Here is a 25,748-nt window from a genome sequence, read left to right as displayed (position 1 = left end):
AAGTAAGAGGTAAAACGAAGTTTACCAAGTCAGCTAGTTTGGCATGAACAGATGATTCATTTCAATGAATGAGTCTTCCTTCTTCCAATATGGAGGGTTCCATACAATGTTGAAAACAATCTAACAAGAATACATTTTAAATGATTTTCATCAAATTTGACATACACAAGCAACCAAAAGTCGCATAAAACAGGTACAAAAACGATACTTTCAAGTTCCAAAACAAGTCTTAATGATCTTCTATTCAGCTTCCAGCGGCATTTTAATTCAGTTTCCAAAAAATCGTAAAAAGAGCAAACAATCTTTCTCTACCTCAACTGCACCGTTGGCATCGATTCATATCACCTTCTCTTGATTATTTACTGTGTTTTATACATGGTGCCGCCATGATGCCACGCGCTGGATTCCAAACTCGAAAAATTGCTCAATGACTTCTTCTTTCCTACATTTCCTACATATATCGCATCAGAATGGTCACTCAACTACCAAATAACTTATTGAAAAAAAACTTGCTCGGCTTGGGGATTGATCCCCAACCTTCGTGGTGACAATCGAACACGATACCACAAGACCATGGATAGATGTTGTTCTAACTGAAACTCAAAATCGAAGTGGTGATTTGATTTTGAAAGCACCTTAATGCACTTTTTGTGACTTAATAAATCCCGTTTTGAGCATTTTGTGCCCTTTATGTGACCTAAGTCCCGTACAACGTACATATAGAAAACTTTTGCAGCTTTCAATTTCATTAATGAGTACATATAGTTCACTCAAGCGAATTTTTCAGTTGATTCCCTTTGTCAGCTAATATGTAACTTTCAAAGGTTTCATTCAAGTAAATATGTGACTTTTGGTTGCTTGGGTATTTATATAATCTCATAAGCAATTTTTGGCACAACAGATAATTTGTTGCATTGAAAGACTTTTTGTTTTGCTAAACGGTGACTTCCATAAAAAAATTATTTTAGTTTGTCACGCCTTGAGCAGTTTTGAAGATTAAAAAATTCCATGTTTTAAAAACTCAATATGAATTATTTGATTGATAATACATCTCTTTCCAAACGAAAGGCATCCACTTGAACTCAATGTAAAATTCCATATAGTTTCGGAGAGGGAAGAGCGCTTTCATTCAATTCATGTCTATAACCACAAACATGAATATTACTGAAAATATTTTCTATGAAAGGGGCATCATCATTTACAAACCTTCAACAAAATCCACCGTTCGAAAATTCCACAAATTACACACTTACCACCTTTGGCAAATAACGACGGTGTACTAACAAGCTCATCTCAGGAAGATATTTGCCTCATTCACATCAGCCGCAGCATCAGCCGGCATGCATTCGAGAAACGTTGCTTCTGGAATGTAAAACCGGTCCAATTGCACCGGGTAACTTTCTGTTTATTTTTTGTTTGCCCCGTCTTCTGGAAAGTAGTACTCCAACTAACTAGCACAAACACAAACCCCCAATGCCGAAAGTCCTCCAGTTTTGAAGAGGGCCTCTCTTCAGGTTTGTTGTTCTCACACGTGGTGATGGTGCATCATCTTCCATTACGAGGGGGAAAAAGGTATATTTGCCTTTAGTCAGGGAACTCAAGAAAAAATTTCATCTGCAAGCTCTAGGAGTACAAACTGTCATATCCCATTTTCAGCCGTTCCTGCGAAAACCAACGAACCTTTCGGAAGGTATCTAGTTTCATAGGTGGTAGATAGAATGGCACAAAAAGTTCCCGTTCTCTAAAAATTTTCTTCCTAAATTTTACCTCGTCCCGAAGAACTGCATCTCAATGTAAGGAATTTTGTGCTTCTTCAAATAAAGTGCAAAGAGCATGACATTTAAATAAAAGTTAATTTGTGCATTTTTTTCCGACGAGATCATAGATTTTTTCCGTCCAGAAAGAGAAAAAAGTTATCTGACAGGGTTTGAAAAAAAAAAGAGATTGCAAATCTGCAAGCTGCTTATTTTGTCGCTTCCTGTCACGCTATTCAAGCGTTTATACTTTTTTCTTCCTCTATCGCAAACACCCACCAAACGAAAGAGTGTCGACTTTTCGCGGGACACAAATTGTCAGGTGGAAGCGTTTTGGCGCGTTCGTTTTGAAGCTGTGAATGCGGTGAATGGATCGGACCCAGGGTAGAGCAAAAAAAAAAGTTTTCTGTCAACACACTTGATTTTTGTGCAGGTGTGAAACTGCGATGGCACTGAATGGTCCAAGGCAGAAGATGTACATCTCCTAATGAAAATTTCTCACTCGAGACTGCATCGTCGCCAGTTTTTCCTCTGTTTCGAATTGTTATTTTTTCTTCGTTCTACAGGAAAGTGAATAATTTAGATGATTTTAGCAGAAGAATGGATCGTTCAGTACTTGTTCTTTTCAATTAACAAGATGTGTTTTGTTAAACCCTTTTGCTCCCCGAATGATGATTATAAGGATTCGTTTTAACATGAGACTAGTATTAAACTTACATTCCTAGTACAACAACCATATATAAACTGTATCAAGTACGCGGAAGTAAAGAATTCCGGGGTCGAAAACCTGAACTGTCTTCCATGCCAAATGAATCTTTGATTCGCTTAATTTCCATTTAGATACTTTTTTTCACCACCATTAATTTTTATGAGAGCTCCCGGCAGCCTAGCGCAAGATGTCGTTAAAGGAGACATTCGTTTTCTTCGGAAATGGGCGAAGAAGGCAGACACATTCCGCCGTTTCCGGTTCTCGGAAGCGTTGCGCTGCCTGGCTGTACAAAGGTCACCTAAGAAGATAACGTGGCTCTGAGACAGGAAGGCGTTTCCTGATCTCCGGCACGACTCCGCCAGGAGTGGTTTGTTGACACAGAATACCACTTGCCCCGGCATCAACAACACATTCCGGAAGATGAACTTTTCATCTCGTTTGTTGGTGGATTTTTTTTCCCTCCATCATTCTATTTTCTGCTCCTTCACTAAGGGATTCCCAAGGAGGGGTTGGAGTAACGCAAAGGTTTTTCTTTCCGGCTAAGGAGAATTTTTCGCTAAATAGACCCGGGCTCGGCTGTACCTAAGGAAGCGAGACGACGAACGCCATAAATCTGGCTCCGGTTGTCGGGATCAAAACACTTGATTCCGAGCTGAAAGCTTCATTATCTCGGGATTTCGAAATGATGTTTGCGAATCTGGCGGCGGAAATGAAGGTTTAAATCATTAATCCTGGAATTGCCTCAATTCATTACGGTAGGAAGCGAGCAGCACCAGCTGATCTATTATTTGTAAGCAGCTGAGTTATGAAAATAAGGGTTCTTATTTATGCGGCCAGACATTGAGAAAAGTTTGAAGTTCATATGATACACCGTTTTTCATAACCATAAACTTTTTGGAAAGTCGCTAAATAATAAAATGGCTGCTGAAAGCCATGGACGGCAGCTGTTAGGCCGTTGACGCACGGTTGTTACCCTTTGGAAAATGTTAAAACTAGATAAGGCCGTAGAAGGTGGTAAGGCCGTGGTAGGTCATAAAACCATGAAAGGTCATAAGACCATGGAAGGTCGTAAGGCCGTGGAAGGTGCTGGAAAATTGTAAGCCCGTTGAAGTTCTTAACGCCGTGGAAGGTCGAAGGGCCGTGGGAGATCATAAGGCCGAGGAAACTTGTATTTCCGTGGAAGATCAAAAAGCTGTGGAAGGTCGTAAGGTCTTGAAAAGCCATAAGGCCGTGGAAGGTCGTAAGGTCGTGAAAAGTTATAACTCTGGAAGGTCGTAAGGCCGTCGAAAGACGTAAGACCATTAAAGGTTCTAAGGCCGTGGAAGGACGTAAGACCGTGTAAGATCATTAGGCTGTGAAGGGTCTTCAGTATGTGGAAGGTCTTCAGATTGTTGAAAGTTTTCAATTTGTGGAAGGTCTTAAGTTTGTGGAGGGTCTTCATTTTTGTGAAGGTTTGTGGAAGATCTCCAGTTTATGGAAGGTCATCAATTTGTAGAAGGTTTTCAGTTTGTGGAAGGTCAATTGGATGAAGGTCATCAGTTTGTGTAGGGTTATCATTTCGTGGAAGGTCATCGGTTTGTGGAAGGTCTTCGGTTTGTGAAAGGTCTCAGTTTGTGGAAGGTCTTCAGATTGAGGGAAGGACGTAGGCCTGTTGATGTTCTTAAGGCCGTGGAAGTCGTAAGGCCATGGAAGGTTGTAAGGCCGTGGAAAGGTCTTAATTTTGGTAAATGTCCTCAGTTTGTGAAAGGTCATTAGATGGAAGAAGGTCATCAGTTTGTGGAAGGTCATCAGTTTGTGGAAGGTCATCAGTTTGTGGAAGGTGTTCAGTTTGTGGAGGGTCTTCATTTTTGGTGGAGGTTTGTGGATGGAATCGGTTTGTGGAAGGTTTTCAGTTTATGAAAGTTCCTCAGTTTGTGGAAGGTTTGCTGTTTGTGCAAGGTCTTCAATTTGGTAAAGCTCATCATGTTGTGGAAGGTCGTATTTCCGTGGAACGTCTTTAGTTTGTGGAAGTTCTTCTTTTTGGAGAAAGTCATCATGTTGTGGAAGGTTATCAGTTTTTGTAAAGTCTTCAGTTTGTGGAAGGTCCTTAGTTTGTGGATTGTCTTTTCAGTTTGTGGAAGTTGTTCAATTTGTGAAAAGTCTTCTGTTTGTGGAAGGTCATCAGTTTGAGGAAGGTCTTTAGTTTATGGATGGTCATCAGTTTGTGGAAGGTTTTAAGTTTGTGGAAAGTCTTCAGTTTGTGGAAAGTCGTTAGTTTGTTTGGAAGGTCTTCATTTTGTGGAAGGTTTTCATTTTGGTGATGGTCATTTGTTTGTGAAAGGTCATCAGTTCGCGGCAGGTCTTCAGTTTGTGAAAGGTCTTCAGTTTGTGGAAGGTCGTTGGCCTGTTAAAGTTCTTAAGGCCGTGGAAGGTCGTAAGGCCGTGGAAGGTCGTAAGGCCGTGGAAGGTCGTAAGGCCGTGGAAGGTCGTAAGGCCGTGGAAGGTCGTAAGGCCGTGGAAGGTCGTAAGGCCGTGGAAGGTCGTAAGGCCGTGGAAGGTCGTAAGGCCGTGGAAGGTCGTAAGGCCGTGGAAGGTCGTAAGGCCGTGGGAGATTGTAAGGCCGTGAATCGTCGTAAGGACGAGGAAGGTCGTAAGGCCGTGGAAGGTCGTAAGGCCGTGGAAGGTCGTAAGGCCGTGGAAGGTCGTAAGGCCGTGGAAGGTCGTAAGGCCGTGGAAGGTCGTAAGGTCGTGGAAGGTCGTAAGGCCGTGGAAGGTCGTAAGGCCGTGGAAGGTCGTAAGGCCGTGGAAGGCCGTAAGGCCGTGGAAGGTCGTAAGGCCGAGGAAGGCCGTAAGGCCGTGGAAGGCCGTAAGGCCGTGGAAAATCGTAAGGCCGTGGAAAATCGTAAGGCCCTGGAAGGTCGTACGGCCGTGGAAGGTTATAAGTTCCTGAAAGGTCGTAAGGCCGTGGATGGTCATAAGGCCGGGGAAGATCGTAAGGCCGTGGAAGGTCATTAGGCCGTGGAAGGTCGTACGGCAGTAATAAGCCGTATGGCCGTGGAAGATCGTGAGGCCGTGGAAGGTTTTAAGACCCTGAAAGGTCGTTGGGCAGTGGAAGGTTGTATGGCTGAGAAAGTCGTAAGGCCGAGGAAGATCGTAAGGTAGTGAAAGGTTTTCATTTTGTGGAAGGTCTTCAGTTTGTGAAAAGTTTTCAGTTTGTGGAAGGTTTCTTGTTTGTAGAAAGTCTTCAAATTAAGGAAGGTCTTCATTTTGGTGAAGGTCATCAGTTTGTGGTGTGGAAGGTCATTAGTTTGTGGAAGGTCTTCAGTTTGTGGAAAGTCTTTAATTTGTGGAAAGTCGTAAGTTTGTGGAAGGTCATGAGGCCGTTGAAGGACATAAGGCCGTGGAAGATCGTTAGGCCGTGGAAGGTCGTAAGGCCGTGGAAGGTCGTAAGGCCGTGGAAGGTCGTTAGGCCCTGGAAGATCGTAGAGACGTGGAAGGTCGTAAGGCCGTGGGAGGTCGTAACGCAGTGGAAGTTTGTAAGGCCATGGGAGGTGGTAAGGCCGTGGAAGATCGTAATTCCGTGGGAGGTCGTAATTCCATGGGAGGTCGTAAGGCCGTGGGAGATTGTAAGGCCGTGAATCGTCGTAAGGACGAGGAAGGTCGTAAGGCCGTAAAAAAATAGTAAGGCCGTGGAAAATAATAGGGCCGTGGAAGGTCGTAAGGTCGTGGAAGGTCGTAAACCCGTGGAAGGTCGTAAGATCGTGGAAGGTCATAAGACTGTGACAAATTGACAAAATTGACAAAATTGACAAAATTGACAAAATTGACAAAATTGACAAAATTGACAAAATTGACAAAATTGACAAAATTGACAAAATTGACAAAATTGACAAAATTGACAAAATTGACAAAATTGACAAAATTGCCAAAATTGACAAAATTGACAAAATTGACAAAATTGACAAAATTGACAAAATTGACAAAATTGACAAAATTGACAAAATTGACAAAATTGACAAAATTGACAAAATTGACAAAATTGACAAAATTGACAAAATTGACAAAATTGACAAAATTGACAAAATTGACAAAATTGACAAAATTGACAAAATTGACAAAATTGACAAAATTGACAAAATTGACAAAATTGACAAAATTGACAAAATTGACAAAATTGACAAAATTGACAAAATTGACAAAATTGACAAAATTGACAAAATTGACAAAATTGACAAAATTGACAAAATTGACAAAATTGACAAAATTGACAAAATTGACAAAATTGACAAAATTGACAAAATTGACAAAATTGACAAAATTGACAAAATTGACAAAATTGACAAAATTGACAAAATTGACAAAATTGACAAAATTGACAAAATTGACAAAATTGACAAAATTGACAAAATTGACAAAATTGACAAAATTGACAAAATTGACAAAATTGACAAAATTGACAAAATTGACAAAATTGACAAAATTGACAAAATTGACAAAATTGACAAAATTGACAAAATTGACAAAATTGACAAAATTGACAAAATTGACAAAATTGACAAAATTGACAAAATTGACAAAATTGACAAAATTGACAAAATTGACAAAATTGACAAAATTGACAAAATTGACAAAATTGACAAAATTGACAAAATTGACAAAATTGACAAAATTGACAAAATTGACAAATTTGACAAAATTGACAAAATTGACATAATTGACAAAACTGACAAAATTGACAAAATTGACAAAATTGACAAAATTGACAAAATTGACAAAATTGACAAAATTGACAAAATTGACAAAATTGACAAAATTGACAAAATTGACAAAATTGACATAATTGAAAAAATTGACAAAATTGACAAAATTGACAAAATTGACAAAATTGACAAAATTGACAAAATTGACAAAATTGACAAAATTGACAAAATTGACAAAATTGACAAAATTGACAAAATTGACAAAATTGACAAAATTGACAAAATTGACAAAATTGACAAAATTGACAAAATTGACAAAATTGACAAAATTGACAAAATTGACAAAATTGACAAAATTGACAAAATTGACAAAATTGACAAAATTGACAAAATTGACAAAATTGACAAAATTGACAAAATTGACAAAATTGACAAAATTGACAAAATTGACAAAATTGACAAAATTGACAAAATTGACAAAATTGACAAAATTGACAAAATTGACAAAATTGACAAAATTGACAAAATTGACAAAATTGACAAAATTGACAAAATTGACAAAATTGACAAAATTGACAAAATTGACAAAATTGACAAAATTGACAAAATTGACAAAATTGACAAAATTGACAAAATTGACAAAATTGACAAAATTGACAAAATTGACAAAATTGACAAAATTGACAAAATTGACAAAATTGACAAAATTGACAAAATTGACAAAATTGACAAAATTGACAAAATTGACAAAATTGACAAAATTGACAAAATTGACAAAATTGACAAAATTGACAAAATTGACAAAATTGACAAAATTGACAAAATTGACAAAATTGACAAAATTGACAAAATTGACAAAATTGACAAAATTGACAAAATTGACAAAATTGACAAAATTGACAAAATTGACAGAATTGACAAAATTGACAAAATTGACAAAATTGACAAAATTGACAAAATTGACAAAATTGACAAAATTGACAAAATTGACAAAATTGACAAAATTGACAAAATTGACAAAATTGACAAAATTGACAAAATTGACAAAATTGACAAAATTGACAAAATTGACAAAATTGACAAAATTGACAAAATTGACAAAATTGACAAAATTGACCAAATTGACAAAATTGACAAAATTGACAAAATTGACAAAATTGACAAAATTGACAAAATTGACAAAATTGACAAAATTGTCGAAATTGACAAAATTGACAAAATTGACAAAATTGTCGAAATTGACAAAATTGACAAAATTGACAAAATTGACAAAATTGACAAAATTGACTAAATTGACTAAATTGACTAAATTGACAAAATTGACAAAATTGACAAAATTGACAAATTTAACAAAATTGATACAATTGACAAAATTGAAAAAATTGACAAAATTGACAAAATTGATAAAATTATAAAAAAATTTCCAAAATTGACAAAAATGACAAAATTGGCGAAAATGACAAAATTGACAAAATTGAAAAAAATGACAAAATTGACAAAATTGACAAATCTGACAAAATAAACAAAATTGACAAAATTGACAAAATTGACAAAATTGACAAAATTGACAAAAATGACAAAAATGACAAAAATGACAAAAATGACAAAAATGACAAAAATGACAAAAATGACAAAAATGACAAAAATGACAAAAATGACAAAAATGACAAAAATGACAAAAATGACAAAAATGACAAAAATGACAAAAATGACAAAAATGACAAAAATGGCAAATTTGACAAAATTGACAAAATTGACAAAATTGACAAAATTGACAAAATTGACAAAATTGACAAAATTGACAAAATTGACAAAATTGACAAAATTGACAAAATTGACAAAATTGACAAAATTGACAAAATTGACAAAATTGACAAAATTGACAAAATTGACAAAATTGACAAAATTGACAAAATTGACAAAATTGACAAAATTGACAAAATTGACAAAATTGACAAAATTGACAAAATTGACAAAATTGACAAAATTGACAAAATTGACAAAATTGACAAAATTGACAAAATTGACAAAATTGACAAAATTGACAAAATTGACAAAATTGACAAAATTGACAAAATTGACAAAATTGACAAAATTGACAAAATTGACAAAATTGACAAAATTGACAAAATTGACAAAAATGACAAAATTGACAAAATTGACAAAATTGACAAAATTGACAAAATTGACAAAATTGACAAAATTGACAAAATTGACAAAATTGACAAAATTGACAAAATTGACAAAATTGACAAAATTGACAAAATTGACAAAATTGACAAAATTGACAAAATTGACAAAATTGACAAAATTGACAAAATTGACAAAATTGACAAAATTGACAAAATTGACAAAATTGACAAAATTGACAAAATTGACAAAATTGACAAAATTGACAAAATTGACAAAATTGACAAAATTGACAAAATTGACAAAATTGACAAAATTGACAAAATTGACAAAATTGACAAAATTGACAAAATTGACAAAATTGACAAAATTGACAAAATTGACAAAATTGACAAAATTGACAAAATTGACAAAATTGACAAATTGACAAAATTGACAAAATTGACAAAATTGACAGAATTGACAAAATTAACAAAATTGACAAAATTGACAAAATTGACAAAATTAACAAAATTGACAAAATAAACAAAATTGACAAAATTGACAAAAGTGATAAAGTTAATAAAAATTTACAAAATTGATTGAATCTGCTAAACTGATAGAACGGACAAAATTGAAAAAACGACGAAATTTACAAAAAATTGATAAAATAATTCACAATATTTGTGAAGCTGAAGACACTGTCCAAGTTGACAAAATTTACAAAATTTATAAAATTAGCAAAATTGATAAAATTGACAATATTTAACATTTTAGAATTGACAATACTGACCAAAATGACAAAATATAAAATAATGACATTTCAAATCTGTCATTTTATTAAGTTTTCAAAGGTTATTCTTCGAATTGTAATTTTATCCAATTACCTGTGTTTACATGAATTATTTAAGTTTTATTTGTTTGACAAATCTTCAATTCTTCGAGTGTGATGAAGTTTTTGTAAATAAATTTTGGCAGAAAAGTAAATAATGTGTCAAGTTTACTAAAGGTATTCTGGCATTCTCGTTTCTTCCTGGTCAAAATTTTATGTACCAATTTATTGACAAATACTATAAACCTGCCTGAAAATTTTGTATTAAAGTCATTCAATGATCGTTTCTAAATTTTCTTTCAGACACTTTTTTAAAAAAAATAGAAAATATGTTGAATGGTTCATTTAGGTTTAAAAACAATCTTAACAAAGAAAAAAGTTTTCAAGTGAGAAAAATCTAAAAATTTAAATTTTTTTAAACTCACCTGGAAACTTGTAAAGCGCCACCTCGTTGCAGTTGATCTCCAGAAGGGCCGTCTCGTTTGGCATGCTGGCGCACCGGCACATCGTATTGATGGGACACTCGTACGAGATATCCTGATTGGTGTACAGAATGTTCCGGTTATCCAGTTTCCACCCCCGCACCCCATGGTATCGTGTTCGCAGGGTACTTAGCAGCACCAGAACCACTGCCACACTAAACCCGGATCGACACGTGGCCATTGTACTTCTGCTGCCGAAGCGCCGCTGCCCGCCCGGAAGATTATGTGCCATCATCATCATCATTCACCGAACGCGCAGCCCGTTTCATTCACTTCACCAAATCAGAAAAACGAATCTGAAATTGATTTGAGGTTGAAGAAAGAGAAAAAAAAGAAAAAGATCATTGGATCAGCTACCATTTGCGAAGGAAAGATTAACTGAAAATTGTGAAAAATTGAACGTTCAACATCTTTTATGCAGCTACAATGTTCCCCGTCCATTGTGTGTCCTAAAGGGAGCTCACAGAAAAAAAAATATTTTCGATATAAAAAATGTCAACCCATTTATCATAACCCGAGCGTGTTTGGACCCGAGAAAAAAAAATCAAGAAACGCTTGCCATCTCTGCGAAGCTCGTTCGGTGGACAAACTGGGATACAGAGAAGCTCAGCTCTGCTCCAGGGATAACGGCAACTCCTAAGTTCCCCCACATTCAGGACTTGAATGAAGCCAGAACACAATGGAAGAAGAAAAGAGCTACTAGCTAGTTAAAGAACGGCAATTGTTGCATGATATACAGGAGTTATATTTCACTTTAAAATTCATCGTCCACCGCGCGTTTCGTTCCGAACCGAACTGTGTCAGCTGACTGGAGGCTCGACTGGAACTGTTTTCCCTTTTCATGGGTTTAAAGTTTCTCGGAGGGAAGTGGAAAATCAAGGGAAACTTGCAATTGATTGGACAAGAATCCGATTATTTTCGAAAAATTTAAATTTCATTGAAAATTTTTGATAACCATTGAAAAATCGCCAGATGATTTTTTGGGAAAAAAAGAATTGGAAGTATTTACCTAAATATCACGGAAAACGTTAAACGAAATATAATTGAAAAGTTTTATTTTATTTTGCAAATCGAAAGATTTTAACTAAATATGTAATAAACCCCTCCCCCATGAGAGTCAAAAAATGACAAGCGCGGTGTTCTTCTTTCAACTCAAAATTTCTAATTCCTGATCAAATTTTTATGAACGAACAAACTAATTCAAGAGTAACAATCTCGACTTAGAAATAAAGATAAAACCTAAAAATCTTATCCCAGGTTCACAATTCTACTATGGTTTTTTTATCTTCTCATTTGTTGAAATAAAATAAAGAATATCAAATTTCAATCACATTTGAATAAGCTTGTAAGATTGCCCAGGTTTTGCCCGATTTTTCCATTTAACTTGCAAAATTAAACAAAAATTGGTAAAATTTATGTATAAAAAATTGAGATACCCCTTGAGGAAGGCCAAGACCGAAAGCAGAACGTCGGTTCAATTGTTAATTAGGAATTTGCTTCATTTGAATAAAATGTCAATGAACATTTCAAACATTCAATCTTTAAATCAAGTAACTATATTGCGTCCAAATTTATTTTAAAAATTTTGTCAAAATTAACATGAACGTTTTAATGGCCCTTTGAAATATGAGTTAAAATTGACTAATGTATTTCGATAAAAAAAAACAATGTTTCAATGATTTTCTCAAAAGTTTAAATAGAACAGGTTTCTATTGAAGTTATTGAAAAAATTAGGCCGGATTCGCACGGCCGGATATTTGCAGAAAAATCTGAAAAATGTAGTTCAGAATCATTCCAGATTTTTGATTCAAATTTTTTTTAAAAACATTAAAATTCAATGTCTGTGATCAGATTTCGAACTCTGTATCCAGTTACTTGTTCTTAAATTCCGAATCTTGGTTTTGCACTTCAAACTTATTCTGAATGCATATTCCATATTGAAAACTGTTATTTTTTTTTTTAATATGAAAAGTTATTATTTAAAAATTGCAATCCATTTTTATGATGTGGTTTTGAAATGTTTACTTATAATTCTTATGCAGAATCGAAACCTAAGAAAATTTCTTAACTCACAATTTCTATTTTCATTCACAAATCGAATAAAGAACGGAAGAACGAATTCATTTTGAAAACCAAAAATTTAAAATTTAAATAATAGATTTCTGGTTGAGGGTTCTGATATAAGTTTTGCTTTTTGATTATTTACCAAAAGGAATTCTTATCTGGAACTTAGGTTCAAACATCGCTTTCAAATTCTGAATTCAAATTCAAAACTTTAACTCAATGAAAAGATTCAGATTCAGAACTAAAATTCAAAATTCAGGTTCAGATTCAGCTTAAAACTAAGTTTCATAATCAAGATAAACATCAATGAAAAATTTTTATAAAAGATTCAAATAATAGGAGATAGTAGTTTCACAATTTGGATTCTGGATTAAAAATTTTAAAATTAATATTCGATCAAAACCAGTTTGGAAACACAAACCAGAAGCAATCACATATTTGCATTAAACAATAATTAAGAATCTTTTTAAAGAATTTATTTATTGAAAAATATAGATATTAGTTTCAGAAAAATGTTAACAGAATTCTAATTATAAATTAAATTATTAATGATATATTTTTGTTTGTCTAAGAACTTGTTCTTCTTGTGTTTCAAGTTAAAATTTTGCTGGAAATATTTTTGATGGTTTGTTTGGCTATATTTTTATTTCAAATTCTTTGAATATAATGCCAATTATTGAATTCGAGTTAACAAGAGTTAAAAAAAAATCTTATTGAAACTACGAAGTTGATCTTTTACGTTTATTTATAAATATTTGATGAATTTTCATAAATGTGAAATAGCTTTCCTTTAAAAAAAACCTTTAAAATCCATTTTTCTTATTTTAAAATTTTCATCTTTAAGATGGCCTCTTCTTGAGGACTTTTATTTCGAAAGTAAGTATTAAAAAAAATTCTAACTTTGTGTTATATAAAAAAAAAACCCATTATAATTATATATAACCAAAAAAAAATTTAAATTTTTTTTTATTTATGCATTTTTTAAAAAAAAGGCTTTAATGAAAAAAATGCTCACCAAACCATAACCATGACCTAGAGAAAAATCCCGAAAATTTGCTTCTTAAAGCCAGAAAAACATTTGTTTGTGATTTCAATTAACGGTAAAAATTCCGAAAAATCACCTATAAAGGCGAGAAAAACGATATTTGTGATCGTAAATTAAGGTCAAAATCCCGAAAAGACGCATCTGGAAGTCATAAAATGCATTTTAAAGTTGTGATCCCAAAATAAGGTCAGAATCGCGAAAAGATCCGCTCTTAAAGGCCAGAAAATGCATATTACGTGATCAGAAGTTGAAGTACAAATCTCCGAAAAAACGCCAGAGAATTCATTCTAAAGTTATGATTCCAAATGACTCAGATACTCGAAAAAAAAACGCTTCAAGAGGCCTGCAAATCGATTTTAAAGTTGTGATCCCAAACTACGGTCAAAGTCTCGAAAAAAATCTCTAAAGGCATGCAAAAAAAAAATGCATATTTAAGATATGACACCAAGATACGGTAAGAATCTCGAAAAAAACGCTCTTAAAGGCCAGAAAATACATTTAAGTGCTGTGATTCCAAATAAAGGTCCAAATCCCGAAAAAACGCTTCTCAAGGCCAGAAAATGCATTTCAAAGTTTTGATTCCAAAATACTGTCAGAATCTCGAAAAAAAAAACGCTCTTTAGACAAAAAAAAATGTGATGCCAAATTACGTTCAGAACTTTGGAAAAACGTTCTTCAAGACCAAAAAATGTATTTCAAAGCTGTGATCCTTAAATACGACGAAAATCTCGAAAACACGCTTCTAAAGGCCAGAATATGCATTTAAAAGTTGTGATCCCAAGAAAAGGTTGAAATCCCTAAATTTCGCTTCTAAAGACCATCAAACACATTTTAAAGCTGAAATCCCAAATTAAGGTCTTAATCCCGAAAAAGCGTCTAGAGGTGAAAAAATGCATTTTAAAGTTGTGATCCCAAATTACTGACAGAATTTCGAAAAACGCTCTTAAAGGCTAGAAAATGCATAAAAAAGTTGTGATCCCAAAATACGGTAAGAATCGCTAAGAAAAACGCTTTTAAATGCCAAAAATGCATCATAAAGTTGTGATCCCAGTTTAACCCTTTAATGCATAGTGTTGTTTTAAAACAACACTAATCAAAATCCAAATATCTCGGAATTGCGTGAATATTTTTGAGTGATTTATTCACAAATAATATTTAAGAGATTAATAGAAATAAGCCCACGGAATTTTTATTACGATATTTTATTGTGTGTGTGAGATATCGAGCAAAGTTTGCAAAAAAAATAGCAAAAATCGAATTTACTTATTTTTTTGAAAAAAGTAGTTTTCGGAAATTCGCTGTTATTTCTTCAGATTTGCAAATTTTAACAATTTTTTTAATCTCAATCAATCACAAACACCTTTCTGCACCCAATTAATAAGGTTTTGAAGAAATTGGCAAAACCGTATTGAAATGAACTAAGAATTTTGAAAAATATTTTTCAACTTTGATGGGTCATAGCTTTTATAATACTCCAAATAACGACTTCAAAAATGTTGTTTTGTTTTTCGAATTAAAATGTTATTATTTCACTGAATCAATAACTGCAATTCTCATTTAAAAAAGTCAAGCATTAAAGGGGTAATTTCAAAATCCTGAAAAACGCTTCTAAAGGCCAAAACATTCCTTTTCTTGTAGTGATCCAAATTTAAACTCTGAATCTCGGAAAAAGATTCTTAATTACTTAAAAATGCATTTTAAAGTTGTGATCTTAAATAAAGGTATAAATCCCGAAAAAAAAGCTTGTAAAGGCCTCAAAATGCATTTTAAAACTGTGATCCCAACTAACGATCAGAATCTCGGAAAAACGCTCTCAAAAGCCAAAAAATGCATTTTTAAGTTGTGATCCAAAATAAAGATTAAAATCTCGAGAATAACGCTTCCTAATGTCAAAAAATGTATTTTTAAAATTGTGATTACAAATTACGGTTATAATCTCGGAGAAACGCTTCCCAATGTCAGAATATGCATTTTAAAGTTGTGATCAGAAAATACGGTCATAATCTCGAGAGAACGCTATTAAAGGCCAGAAAATTCATTTTTGTTATCCCAAGTAAAGTTCCATATTCCGAAAAAACCTTTCTTAAGGCCAGAAAATGTATTTTATAGTTGTGAGCCCAAATAACGGCGAGAATCTCGAAATGCATATTGTTTGGCAAAAAAAGCATTTCAATGTTGTGATTATAAATTGAGGTTAAAATTCCTGAAAAGCGCTTCTACAGACCACAAATATTCAAGTTGTGATCCCAAATTAAGCTCCAAATCCCGAAAAAATACGTCTAAAGGTTCGAAAATGCATTTTAAAGTTTTGATCTAAAATTACTGTCAGAATCTCGAAAAAACGCTTTTGAAGGATATTAAAGTTTTGATCCCAAAATACGGTCAGAATTCCAAAATTAAAAACGCTCTAAAAAGCATTTTAATGTTGTGATCCCAAACAAAAATACAAATACCAAAATACTAAAAACGCTTCTTGAGGCTAGAGCATGCAATTAAGGTCAGAGTCTCGGAAAAATTCACTGAAGGGCTAGAAAATATATTTCAAAGGAAATCTTTCACTACTTTAACTCCTATTCAGAAGGAGTTCCAACGAAGGTCCATGGAGTTCAACAGTGTCAACGCAGTCGAATTGCGACACAAGTTGACAAAGTTTGATATTGAACTAGTGTTCACTAGCTCTAATAATCAACTGAAATCCATCTTAGGATCGACAAAAGATCCAGTGAGCTCCTTCATAGATCTGGTGTGTACAAAATCAGTTGTTCCGACTGTGATAAGGTGTACATTGGACAAACCAAAAGGAAGTTGATTGATAGATTCGAGGAACACATGGCTATAGCTAGATCTGACTCAAAGAAGAAAATTCTTCCTTCACAGAATCCTAGATCTGCAGTAGCTTTACACATGTGTGAATCTGGTCACTCTATTGATCGAGGAAATGTCTCGCTGATCCGGTCTTTGAACAGTAATTCGCTTAAATTGGATGTTGCTGAAAGCATTGAAATCTTCAATGAAAAATCAGTTCATCTCTTAAACGGAGACACCGGACCAGGGCACACTTGGTTGTTCAAATTCTTAGGTAAAAAGAAATACAATAATTTACCTGACAATGCCCAAAAACGGGTAGAAAATAATTTAGCACTACCAGAAAACACCCAGAATAGGGTAGGTAGACCCAAAAAACAGACAACGGCACAACTGCCGAGCATTCGGAGGATTTTGCTACCTAGTAGTAGCTTACCTAACCCGGACAATATAAGGGAGGGAAACGATACACATTCATCAATCGAAAACGTTCACTGAAGAAGGTAGTAAGTTGCTATCGAAATACTGGTATATGAACTTTTCATTTACCGTGGTTGAATTAAAAGGAATCTTTCGATTGCTTTGATTCAGTATTTCAAAGTATTGATCTCAAATTAAGGTAAGAATCCCGAAAAATGCTTCTTACGGGAAAAAAGCGCGTTAAAGTTGTGATCCCAAACTACGAGCAGAATTCCGAGTAAAACGATCTTAAAGGCTAGAAAATGCATTTAAAAGTTGTGATCCCAGAATACGATCAGAAGCTCGAAAAAATGATTCAAAATACCAAAACATTTGGGATCCAGATTAAAGATCAAAATCCAGTAAAAATGCTCCCGATAGACAGAAAATGTGATCCCAAATTAAAACACGAAACCCTAAAAAATGCGTTTTATGAAGTTTCAAGTTAAGGTCCGAATCCCAAAAAATGAGAGCATTTAAATTTTAAAGTTTTGATCGCAAATTACCGTCAGAATCTTGAAAAAACAATCCTAAAGAACAGAAACTGCATTTTTTGTGAGTTAAGGTTCAAATCCTGACAAAACACCTCTGAAGATAACAAATTGAATTTTAAAATTGTGATCCCGGAATTCCGTCAGAATCTCGAAAAATACTCTCAAAGGCCAAAAAATGCATTTTGAAGTTGTGATCCCAAATCAAGCTCCAAATCTCGAGAAAAACGCTGCCCGAAGATACATTTTAAGGTCGAAATCCCAAGAAAACGCTTCTGGAGGCCAAAACTGCACTTCGAAGTAGTGTTCTGGAATTACGCTCCAAGTCCAGAAAAAATGCTGTACTGAAGCGGAGATAGATGGTTCAAGCCCCGTCGTTGAGACGTTGTACCTTTTTCGAAGAATTAATGATATTTACGGCTTACGTTCTTTCTTTCTTTTATACCTCATTTTTCTCTAATACCTTTCATCACCTACAAAAAGTTGATAACTTTAGGGTGCGAAGATGTACCAAGCGAATTCAGAGCATTAGTTTTGATAAAAGATCTGAGAATTGTTGCATGGGATATTAAACTGAGATTTTAGAGCTAAGATCTGAAATCTGAAATCTAGAACCTGAGAAATAATACAGGACGTAAGATCTTGACCCTGAGACATGAGACATAACAAAACTCTGAATTTACCATCATGCACTTCGTGCAGTAGAATATGGAAACTTTTTATCAAGATTTCTGTGCTCTTGTTCTTTATTTTACAAATAATCAAATGCTGAAAACCTATTAAAGGAGATATAAGGGCATGGTGGCCACAGATAAACACTTTCAGTTTTGGTTAAACTTTTCGATTTTCAGTCAGTTTTCGAAATCTGCTTTCTCGAAAAACTTATTTCCCATATATTTTCGTTTAAAATGCTTGTTTGTTTTTCATTCCTCAAATGTGATTTTGAAAAAAAAAAAAAACATAAATTATTTCGATGTGATGAATAAAATTTCATAAAAAAGATCTCTCAACTATATGAACGAGCACCACATTTTCAAATCTAGCACCTATATATGATACAAGATGTCTTGAAATCTGAAAAAAGCAGAAATTTCCCAGTTTTGAGCAAAAAACATTTCAACCAAACGAACAAAACCTATTGAGAGAACATTTTACACCGTACGTCAGAAAACAAATAGATTAGTGTCATCCCACTTTTGCCAGACATCAGTGAAAGACTTAAGTATGAACTTAATTTCTACTTTAAACCACCTGCAAGCTTAAAGTGCTTGTCCTGCTTTTATTTCTCATACATATCTGGTAAAGCTCAGTTCAATCCATAATTTTTAAATAAGGCAGCTTGCAGTACAAACAAAATATACAAGAATTATTTGTAACTATCTCAGGACAAAATAAAATTCATAATAGGTACCTTAATTATAACAAATAGGTTTCAAACAATGACTGAGGACAAACAAATTAAGCCATTCATTAAGCTGCGAAACGAAATAAAGCCCCCTGACTTTATCTGAAATTCTAAGCGTCTGCCGCTCCACGCGAACTAACTCCAAATATGCTTCCGTTGATTTGTCTATCTCCAAATCAATAAATCTTCCTGGATAAATTGTTAACCCTAATGACAGATAACAAACCACCGCACGGGAAAAACAGTATCGATACGCTCAATTCTCGAAGGAAAACCTGCTGCAGCTCCACCCACACCCCAATCAATGGAGACCCACTGAGCAAACAACCAAGGAGAAACGCGACTCAAAATGGGAGCCCGGAGCTATATAGTTAGTATCATAATTCCACCACCAACCGGCAGCAGCGCCAAAACATCGAAAACAATGGCAATAAATCTTGTCGGCAGAATATAATGCCGAAAATATTATTATCGCTTTCATCTTCCCCTCCCCCGTTCCTGTATGAATGGGCTGACTGACTGGGCTGAGGTTCGGTTCCCACACAAATCGCTGCTCCCAAACCACAACAACAATTTGGGGGACGCGATCCTCTGGGAAAAATATCCCTGAATCGGCGTCCCTGGGCCAGAACGGAAGCAACACAAAAGCTTCATCTTTGGCATCTTCTTCCTGTCATCGTCGTTGAGCCTTCTGGAAGCCTTCGAGAGGTTCATTTTTTCCTCCTTTCCTTTTCACATCAGCCCAGCATTACGTTAATGATGAAGTGATTATTGATGATCGGTGTCAAATTATGTACTTCCTGTCTGTTCCGATTTTGGCGGCTGCTTTTTTGAATTTTTGCTCTTAGACGGAGTGAGCCTATTCTGATCCATTCCGGAGAAATTGGCAAAGCTGTTTTGTGTTTAGCAATCAAATATGATCTTTGACTGAGTTATGATAGGCAATTTGAAAGGTTTATAATTTCGATGATAGCTAAACAAAAAAAAATCTGACTCAAATGACCAACATGATCGTTAAAGAGTCAATTATAATACTATATATTTATTTTTTTTTAATTACAGTAAACATTTACAGAAAGTAATTCATAAAGTCAAATCAACAATTTTAAATCCAATTAGTTATTTCATAAATGCAAGAAAATTCGGCTCAGAAACAGCCATGAAACCTTAAAGGAACAGTTGGCTTGAATAATAAATGAATTTATATTGAAGATTGGCTAGTGAACGGTAGACAATGTGCAACTCGAGACCCTATACACCCAACCCTCGGGTAGTGGTCATATCACCTCTTGTCTGCAACTCCGATTCTCTACCTCCCCGTGGTGCTAGCTGGGGTGCGAGCAACCTTAGCGGAGATTGGGTACCCAACCCCGGTGGATGCTTTGGTCGCATGCAGAATGAGTTAGGGGGCTTCGTACGCGTCTGTTCTCCATATCAGGGGCGGCGTGCGGAGTGCAACAACGTCCTGGTGGTGTTCGGGACCCAAAACAGCAACATCACGACGGTCCTCCTGCGAGATAGTGGGGTTAGCTGCGGGCCTTGCGAGCCTGTGACTACAAAAAACATAAGCAACGAACAACGAACAACAAATTTCGGATGGAAATCGGCAAAGACCCACGCGACGAAAAGGGACTAGCGATTGGAAACTTGGAACATGGAACTGCCGATCTCTAAATTTTGTGGGCAGTACCCACGTGCGCTCCAACGAATTGAAGAGCCGCAAATTCGACATCGTTGCGCTGCAGGAGGTATGCTGGAAGGGCTCCACGGTACGAACGTACCCAGATGGTCGTGCCATCTACCAGAGCTGCGGCAACACACACGAGCTTGGAACAGCTTTTAAAGTGATGGGAAAGATGCAAAAGCGCGTGATCGGGTGGTGGCCGATCAACTCACGAATGTGCCGGTTGAGAATCAAGGGCCGATTCTTCAACATCAGCATCATCAACGTGCACAGCCCTCACCTCGGAAGTACCGGTGACGACAAAGACGAATTTTACGCGCAGCTGGAGCGTGAATACGACCGTTGCCCAAAACATGATATCAAGATCGTCATCGGGGATTTCAACGCCCAGGTCGGCCAGGAGGAGGAATTTAAACCGACAATTGGAAGGTTCAGTGCGCACCAGCTGACCAACGAAAACGGCCTCAGACTGATAGATTTCGCCGCCTCCAAACGAATGGCCGTACGTAGTACCGCCTCCCACACAAGTACACCTGGAGATCACCGTACCAAACTCAATCACAGATCGACCACGTTTTGATCGACAGCCGGCACTTCTCGGACATCATCGACGTCAGATCCTGTCGGGGCGCCAACATCGAGTCGGACCATTATCTGCTGATGGTGAAGATGCGCCCAAAACTCTCCGTAGTAAACAACACGCGAAACCGGCGCCCACCTCGGTTAAATATCGCGCGACTGAAGCAACCTGAGGTCGCGGCAGACTACGCGCAATCGGTCGAAGCAGCGCTGCCGGCAGAGGGCGAGCTTGACGAAGCCCCTCTCGAGGACTGTTGGGATACCATCAAAACAGCCATCAACAGTGCTGCAGAGAACGTCATCGGTTATGTGGAGCGAACTCGACGGAACGACTGGTTCGACGAGGAGTGTAGGAGGGTGATGGACGAAGAGAATGCCGCGCGGGCGGCAGTAGTGCAAAGAGGCACCCGTCGAAATGTGGAAAATCACCGACAGCGGAAGAGGCAGCGAGTCCAACTTTTCCAGGAGAAAAAGCGCCGCCTGGAGGAGGAGGAGCTCGAGGAGCTGGAGCAGCTGCATCGTTCCCAAGAAACACGAAAGTTCTATCAGAAACTCAACGCATCCCGCAAAGGCTTCGTGCCGCAAGGCGAAATGTGCCGGGATAAGGACGGGGGTATCCTGACGGACAATCGTGAGGTGATCAAAAGATGGAAGCAGCACTTCGATGAACACCTGAACGGCGCACATGCAGGAGATCAAGACGGTGGGGGAAGGTACTTCGCAGGCGTAGCCAACGACGAAAAGGAGCCACTCCCAACGATGAGCGAAGTTAAGGAAGCCATTCGCCAGTTGAATAGAAACAAGTCGGCTGGGAAGGATGGCATCGCAGCTGAACTCATCAAAATGGGCCCGGACAAGTTGGCCAATTGTCTACACCGGCTGATAGTGCGGATCTGGGACATAGAACAGCTATCGGAGGAGTGGAAGGAGGGGGTAATGTAGATGGGGCATCTACAAGAAGAGCGACAAATTGGACTGTGAGAACTACCGAGCGATCACTGTCCTCAATGCCGCCCACAAAGTGTTGTCCCGAATCCTACCCCGCCGCCTGACGCCACAAGCAAACATATTCGTGGGAAGTCATCAGGCCGGCTTCATGGAGGGACGGTCTACGACGGACCAGATATTCACATTACGGCAAATCCTCCTAAAATGCCGTGAACACCAAGTCCCTACGCACCATCTATTCATCGACTTCAAAGCCGCATACGACACGATCGACCGTAACGAGCTATGGAAAATCATGGACAAGAACGGCTTTTCCGGGAAGCTGATTAGACTGATCGAGTTCATTCGAATCTCGCAGGGGGCTTCGACAAGGTAATGGTCTATCCTGCATGAAGTTCAACGTGACGCTAGAAGGTGTTATTCGACGAGCGGTGGGCGAAATGCGGGGCACGATTTTCAACAGATCCAGTCAACTTATCTGCTTTGCCGATGACATTGATATAGTCGGCAGATCATCTGCGGCGGTGGAGGAGATCTACCGCAAACTGAAACGCGAAGCAGGAAGGATTGGGTTGATGATTAATACGTCCAAGACAAAGTACAACTGGCCTGCGGATCCGAGACCGACCGAACCCGCTTGTCCAGTAATAACAAGGTCACGATCGACGGCGACGAGCTGGAGATAGTCGAAGACTTTGTCTATCTCGGCTCACTGGCGACCGCAGACAATGACACCAGCCGTGAGATCCGGAGGCGAATTATCAGCGGAAGTCCTGCCTACTATGGACTCCACAAGCAACTGCGGTCGAGAAGACTTAGCCCTCGCACGAAGTGTAACCTGTATATGACGCTCATTAGACCGGTTGTTCTCTACGGGCACGAGACTTGGATATTGCTCGAGGAGAACCTGCGTACACTCGGAGTATTCGAGCGACGAGTGTTAAGAACCATTTTTGGCGGCGTACAGGAGAACGGAGTGTGGAGGCGAAGGATGAACCACGAGCTCGCGCGACTCTACGGCGAACCCAGTATCCAGAAGGTGGTGAAAGCTGGCCGGATACGCTGGGCGGGACATGTTGCGAGAATGCCGGACGACTGTCCTGCAAAACAGGTGTTCGCTACGAATCCGGTAGGAACAAGACGAGCGGGGGCGCAACGAGCGAGATGGTTAGACCAAGTGGAGCGTGATCTGGCGAACGTGGGATGCCCGAGAAATTGGAGAACGGTTGCCATGGACCGAGTGAATTTTAGGAATTATGTTCGTCAAGTTATGTCGTGAGACGGATTACTATGTAAATAAAATAAATATCGAAGATTTTTGTAAATATACTTGGAATCAATTTCAGAGAGCGCCGATGTGGTCTAGCGGATAGGCAAGCGCCAGTCTGGTTTTGGTATGCCAGGCGTACTGGGTTCGATTCCCGGTATCGGCAAGAAAAACTTTTGGGTTCGAATTCCATAAGTTACCGACATGTAAGATGGTTTCATTCTATAACTGACTATATAATAGGAATGTTCAATCAGTTGCCAGCTGGCCAGGTATATACACGGATGCCGGAATACCTGTAAGTAAACTAGCCTACCTGATTGACTCGTTCTTCCAATATAAACCTACATCAACACAATACATTCATTCCATAACAGTTCATACGAAGCCATGGGGTCCGGGTATGGTGTACGCGCTGCATTGGAGATTTGTCGAATTTAATAATCTAAAGAATGCATGTGAGCACATACTTTGGCAGAAACTGCGGTGAATCCGTGCACCCATGGTGGATAACCAACATACATACATACATATACTTGGAGTCAATTTCAATTCTATGAAACCCGGAAATATCCACTACTAAAAATCGCTATTTAGCTCAACGTCCAATCCCAAGCGTTTGTGAACAAAGTGATTAATTATTCATCTTCAGTTATCTTATTGCTCTAAGATGCCATTTTGATCATTTATGTGTTGACAATATCAGGTAGTAATGTTTTCATCAAATATTTTTGTTAATTGATTATAGTGGAACTGATTAATTGTAGAACGGAGCTTTTCAAAGGGCTATTCATTAAAAAAGAATGATACAAAACTCTTTTTGCTGCTCCTGAAAAAGTAACAAGCTGTCAAATTTCAATAGTGTCTTACTAACACTCTTAAATATATGAGTGTAAATTTGATTCATAAGAAGAAATAGATTGTTTTTATTTGAGTAAATTAAATGTTTTGTATGGAAAGTGGGTTTAAAGAAATAAAGATTTGAACTCTAATTTCAGCAATACAAAGGAAACATCAATTTTAAACCATTTATTCCATCTAAAATGACAGACGTTCTAATCCTGTAACATCAAAATCCAAATTTGCTTTCATTTTGCTTAAATTAAGGTGGTACACATCAGAAATGAGAGCAGAAATTTTTATACTTTGTTAGCAAAATGGTACCAAATTTTGCTAAAACTGTGACCCTAACTACACCTAGTTTTTCGAAATATTTGAGAACATAATTATGCCAATTTAGGGCATCACATATTTTTCAAAAATAGCAAAATATTACAACGTTTTGCTCTCAAATCTTTTGAAAAATGAAGTGTGTCTTATATCTCAGTTCTATCTAAATTTGGCATCACGTTGCTAATCAAGCACGAAAATGTTGCTTTAATTTTTGCTTATATCAAGCAAAATGAGAGCAAATTTCACTCTCAAGGTAAAAGCACTGATCACACTGACATGACACGTAGAACAAAAATTCCACCATTTTCTGTCTACTTTCTTGTTGTCAGATTTTGCTGGTTCGCAATACCGATGGCAGGTGGTGAACCTGAAAAATTTGACAAAAGATTCCCTGTAGGAAAAATGTACCTGTTAAGCCCTTTTTTATCGTTGAAATTGCCTGTTTTTTTATAAGTTGGGTGGCATTTCCTAACTGGGATAGCATTTCTTCAAATCGATCGATGCGCACTCTGGAATCGACATTGCGTACTGTTGGAAAAATTATCCAGAAAACGAAATCGAGTGTCCAGTCAGTATGTTCAGTGATAAAAGTATGCTCGGCTCATTCCTCTCGAATAGATTTTCATTTGTTGAAACACGTACTATTTTAAATGTTCTTTGCAATGCATAATATTAATTTTAAAATTTTACTCTCAAATTAATTTTTTCATCTCGATCTGAGGAATTCAAATACAATCTTGATCGAAAATTTAAGATTGAAATCTCTAAAACTATGAAAACTTGAAATTACTGGTCCGAAAGAAAACATATTTTTTATTCGGAAGTCATATTCATATCATCTCTTCATTTTCGGTTAACGAAAGTGATCACTTGTTTTTAGGACTTCGAAACACTTTATTTTTATTTAAAGTTAATGATTCGACTAAACACCTGAATTTATACTTCATTATTTGTGCCAATGCGAGAGTTTACAAAACATGGAAGTTAAGTTCCCATTCAAGGTTTCTTCTCTACGGAATGTAAAACCTAAAAGATATATTTTTTCCAACCTGCTGTTGAATGTTGGATATTGAAACTTTTTAGATAAGTGTCAAAAGAAAGTACTTTCCAGCGATATTTTTTAAATTGTTATAATAGGTCTCAAATTCTGTAATCTATCTATAATTTTTCACCTATTTTAAATCAAATTATGTAGGTTTAGCAAAGTGACCACCAAATTGATAATTTTGCACTTCATACTTTCTGCCTAATACAAATTAGGCA

The 25,748-nt window shown here is 36.6% G+C and overlaps 1 protein-coding gene across 1 annotated transcript in view; it reads right to left on the bottom strand.

Annotated features, from left to right (window-relative positions):
• LOC129741575 (uncharacterized) overlaps positions 1 to 25,748 on the bottom strand; it is a 531,269-nt gene that overhangs the window by 244,958 nt on the left and 260,563 nt on the right. The window contains exon 2 of the mRNA XM_055733311.1: positions 10,509 to 10,861. Coding sequence (XP_055589286.1) covers positions 10,509 to 10,809 — 301 coding nt within the window. The 5' untranslated portion in view covers positions 10,810 to 10,861. The remainder of the gene's footprint in view (positions 1 to 10,508; positions 10,862 to 25,748) is intronic.

This window comes from Uranotaenia lowii, chromosome 2, assembly GCF_029784155.1.
Source record: "Uranotaenia lowii strain MFRU-FL chromosome 2, ASM2978415v1, whole genome shotgun sequence".
Taxonomy (NCBI): domain Eukaryota; kingdom Metazoa; phylum Arthropoda; class Insecta; order Diptera; family Culicidae; genus Uranotaenia; species Uranotaenia lowii.
This window is presented reverse-complemented; position numbering and strand designations above follow the sequence as displayed.